The 3,710-nt window shown below is 51.0% G+C and overlaps 1 protein-coding gene across 1 annotated transcript in view; it reads left to right on the forward strand.

Moving 5' to 3' along the window:
* The window catches only part of LOC144217160 (multidrug and toxin extrusion protein 1-like), a 42,920-nt gene that overhangs the window by 12,983 nt on the left and 26,227 nt on the right, over window positions 1-3,710 (forward strand). Inside the window, exons 5-6 of the mRNA XM_077746700.1 lie at window positions 1,272-1,314; window positions 3,228-3,272. Of these exons, the coding sequence (XP_077602826.1) occupies window positions 1,272-1,314; window positions 3,228-3,272 (88 nt within the window). The remainder of the gene's footprint in view (window positions 1-1,271; window positions 1,315-3,227; window positions 3,273-3,710) is intronic.

Below are 3,710 nucleotides of genomic sequence, written 5' to 3' on the forward strand. Positions count from 1 at the left end.
GGGCTCTGTGCCGACAGCTCAGAGCCCGGAGCCCGCTCTGCCTCTGCCCCTCCTCTGCTTGTGTGTTCTCTCTCTCTCTCTCTCAAAAAATGAACATTAAAAAACATTTTTTAAAGGAAATTAAAAAAAAAAGTTCTCCAGGTGATTCTAACGGGTAGCCAAGTTTGAGAACCTCTGATACCTAAAGGGTGTGGCAAAGTCACGACTGAAGGCCTTTGGGGGGACTGAGGGGGGACCGTTTCTACACTCATGGGTTTGCTTGGATTGTGTGCACCCAGACGTATGGGAGCCAGAACTTGAAGCACGTGGGGGTGATCCTGCAGAGGGGCACCCTGGTGCTGCTCCTCTGCTGCTTCCCCTGCTGGGCGCTCTTCGTCAACACCGAGAACATTCTGCTGCTCTTCAGGCAGGACCCAGCCGTGTCCAAGTAAGGGGGGCCCCTGCCATGGGGGGACTGGGTCCATCTTGGCAGAAAAATGGCCCCATCTAGGTTCAGCCTCTGGGAATTCCAAAGGCCAGGGACAAGGCTGCACCCCAAGAGTGGGTTCGGCGTTCCTTAGCCGACTTCTACCAGGCTGTGGTGCTTTTCACACCTGGCGACCAAGATCTAGAACCTTCCTTAGTTGGGTGACTTCGGTGTAAATAGTTTTATAGCGAAGTGGTTTGCAGACATTCTTCGCTTGAGATAGTCGTTTACAGCGTTAGTTATGGTTCGGGCGTTCTTGACCCTGGTTGATATGAAAGTCACCTGGGTGCTTTTAAAACCCACCCATGCCTGGTCCCCCTCCCCCGTCAGTGTTCGGTTTGACTTGGCCTGAGGTGTAGTGTGGGCATGAGTGTCTTTCAGGGTTTCCCTAGATTCTCATGTGCCGCCACGTTGGCCACCTGCTGGTTTAGTTAATCAAGACCTTTAAAATAAGTCCTTGTCCGAGACCAGTGGCGGTGACCTTAGGGGACACTGAGCAATGGGGCCTTTCTGGTGATCAGAACTGGTACTGGGGCTTTGCGGAGACACTGCAGAATGTCGTTAGACACCCAGATTAGTTCCGCGGCAGACAGTTACCTGGCCATAGTGCCGAGGTTGAAAAACCCTTTGCTAGACCTAAAGATTTGGAAGAACCAGGAGAGGCCATTTGAGTTATAACAAGTGTCCCATTTCGCGGTTGAAACCTATGAATTTAGAAAGAGCCAAGAATGGGAAAGGGGGTTTTAGTTAGTTTTCCTGCCTTGAAATAGAAACCTCTGAGGCCTTTTTTCTTTTCATTGTACAGGCTTAGCCAGGACTATGTGATGATCTTCATTCCTGCTCTGCCTGTAAGTTTTCAAGGCTTATAAGGTCCCCTTCTTTTTTTCTTTTTAAGTATATTTATTTTATTTTGAGAGAGAGAGAGAAGGAGCAAGCTTGAGTAGGGAAGGAGAAGAGAGAGGGGGGAGAGAGAGTCCCAAGATGCGCTGTCAGCGCAGAGCCCAACTCAGGGCCTGATCTGTGATCACGAATTGTGAGATCATGACCCGAGCCGAAATCAAGAGTCAGACGCTTAATTTGCCACCCAAGTTCCCCACGAGGTCCCCTTCTTGAGGTTTGTTGGTAGAAGGCACCTGAGATTCCCATGGGCTCAATGCATTGGGTCAGTCTTCTATGATTCACACGTGACGTTGGCTCCTTCAAGAAGCGTGGTTTTAATTATGCCCGTGAGGGGTGAAAGACACAAACATCTGTCCCTTAACGAAACCCCAGGATCAAGGCGAGTCCAGTAAGCCGTTGGCTTGAATTTCCACACCTGGAGTGACCTCCAAGTATCATCCACAGAAAGGAGCTCAGGTTTTCTTTTTTTTCTTTTTCTTTTTTTTTTCCTGTATGGAGGTAAATTCTTCCCTGTGTCAGAACCCCTTAGGGGCTCACTCTGAACATTTATATATTTTTTTTCCTTGCTGAGTTTGCTCACACGGAACCCTAAGTGTGTGTTCGTGTCTGACAGAGAAGTGTGTGGTCCGTGAGCAATCAAGGCTGATTGTATTCAGTTGGACGGTGCGGCTGTATGGGTTTGCTTGCGCTCCCCTCACAATGCACCGCAGACTGGGGTGGCTTCCACAACCTTTTCTCACACTGTGGAAGCTGGAAAGCACAAAGATGCANCTTGGAGGCCTCTCCCTGGCTTGCAGACCGCCTCCTTCTGAACTGCGTCTTCTCAGGCCATCCCCATGGTGGGTGCAGCCCTCATGTCTCTAGGCTTCTCGTAAGGACCTCAGTCCTGGGACAGAGCTCACCCTCATGGTCTCATTTTAACTTGCCCACTTATTTAAAGACTGTCCCCAAATGCAGCCACGCTGCAGGGTTAGGGCTTCAGCATACGAATTTGGATGGTTGTAATTCAGCCCTGAAAAGTAGCCATCTGGGGGCACCTGGGTGGCTCAGTCGGTTGAGCCTCCGACTTCGGCTCAGGTCATGATCTCACAGTTTGTGGGTTCAGGCCCTGCGTCGGGCTCTGTGCTGACAGCTCGGAGCCTGGAGCCTGTTTCGGATTCTGTGTTTCCCTCTCTCTCTGACCCTCCCCTGCTCACGCTGTGTCTCTCTCAGATATAAAAAAACTAAAAAAAAAAAAAGTAGCCATCTGCTTTCATCATTGGCATCGTGGCTTTTAATTTCTCCCGAAGCCTCTAAAGTTTAAAATTCTTGGGGGGTCTGGGCGGCTCATTTGGTTAAGCATCCGGACTCTTGATTTCTGTTCAGGTCATGAGCTCATGGTTTGTGGGGTTGAGCCCCGAGTCAGGCTCTGTGCTGACAGTGCAGAGCCTGCTTGGGACTCTCTCTTCCCCCTTCTCTCTCTGCCCCTCCTCTGCCTGCACACGTGTGTGCTCTCTCAAAATACCGTTTTTAAAAAGTTAAAGAAAATAAAGTTTAATATTCTCTGTTTATGCCACCAGATTAGAAGACTCTTACCTAGTCTATAAAAGGGGTGTTCCCCCTCATGTTTGCTCAGGGGCCTCTTTGTCACACACCCAAGGAAAGTGCGCTCCAAGGCCCTGGGGTCCCTTTTCATCCATAAAAGAGATGTTCAGAATACCCTGGCCCCAGACACGCCGGCTCCCTCCCCCTGTCCCGGTCCCCTCCTGAGATGGCATGCCTCTGCGGGTCCCAGGGGAAGCAGAGAGCACCCACACCGTGGCTCCCAGCTCATAGCTACATGGCAAGGCTAAAATGTTAACGTTCACCTCTTCTCTCGTAGGCAACCTTTCTTTATGCATTACAAGTTAAATATTTGGTCAACCAGGTAATGTAGACTTTCCTTTTTCTTTGGGGGGGGTGTTGCAGTTCATGGGAGTTTATGGTTTTCAGGGATCGGGGGGCCCTGAAAACCCTCACAGATAATAGGGTGCACTTAGGACGTTGGTATGGAGAGGATTGTGAAGTGAAATCAAGGGCAGGGTCCGTTAGTATTGGCTCTGGAACATTCTTACCCGACTCCCCCTCGGAAATATTGTCATTGGCAGGATGGGGCTAGACCCATAGTGTTCTTTGGCTCCGCGCTGCTCCCTGGCTCCCTGGAAAGTGAGGGCGTGTGCCTCTGTGTCCCCCAGAAGGCGCCTGGCCGGCTCTTGGGAGCCCCTCAGTCCCTCCGGGTCTGTGTGAAAGGCCCGAGTGGCCTCGGTGGGACACACCCAGGCCCAGCCTTTGTTCTCTGCTGCGGGTTTCAGTGGGTGGGAGACCT

Source organism: Crocuta crocuta, unplaced genomic scaffold (assembly GCF_008692635.1).
Source record: "Crocuta crocuta isolate KB4526 unplaced genomic scaffold, BGI_CrCroc_1.0 scaffold139, whole genome shotgun sequence".
Taxonomy (NCBI): Eukaryota; Metazoa; Chordata; class Mammalia; order Carnivora; family Hyaenidae; genus Crocuta; species Crocuta crocuta.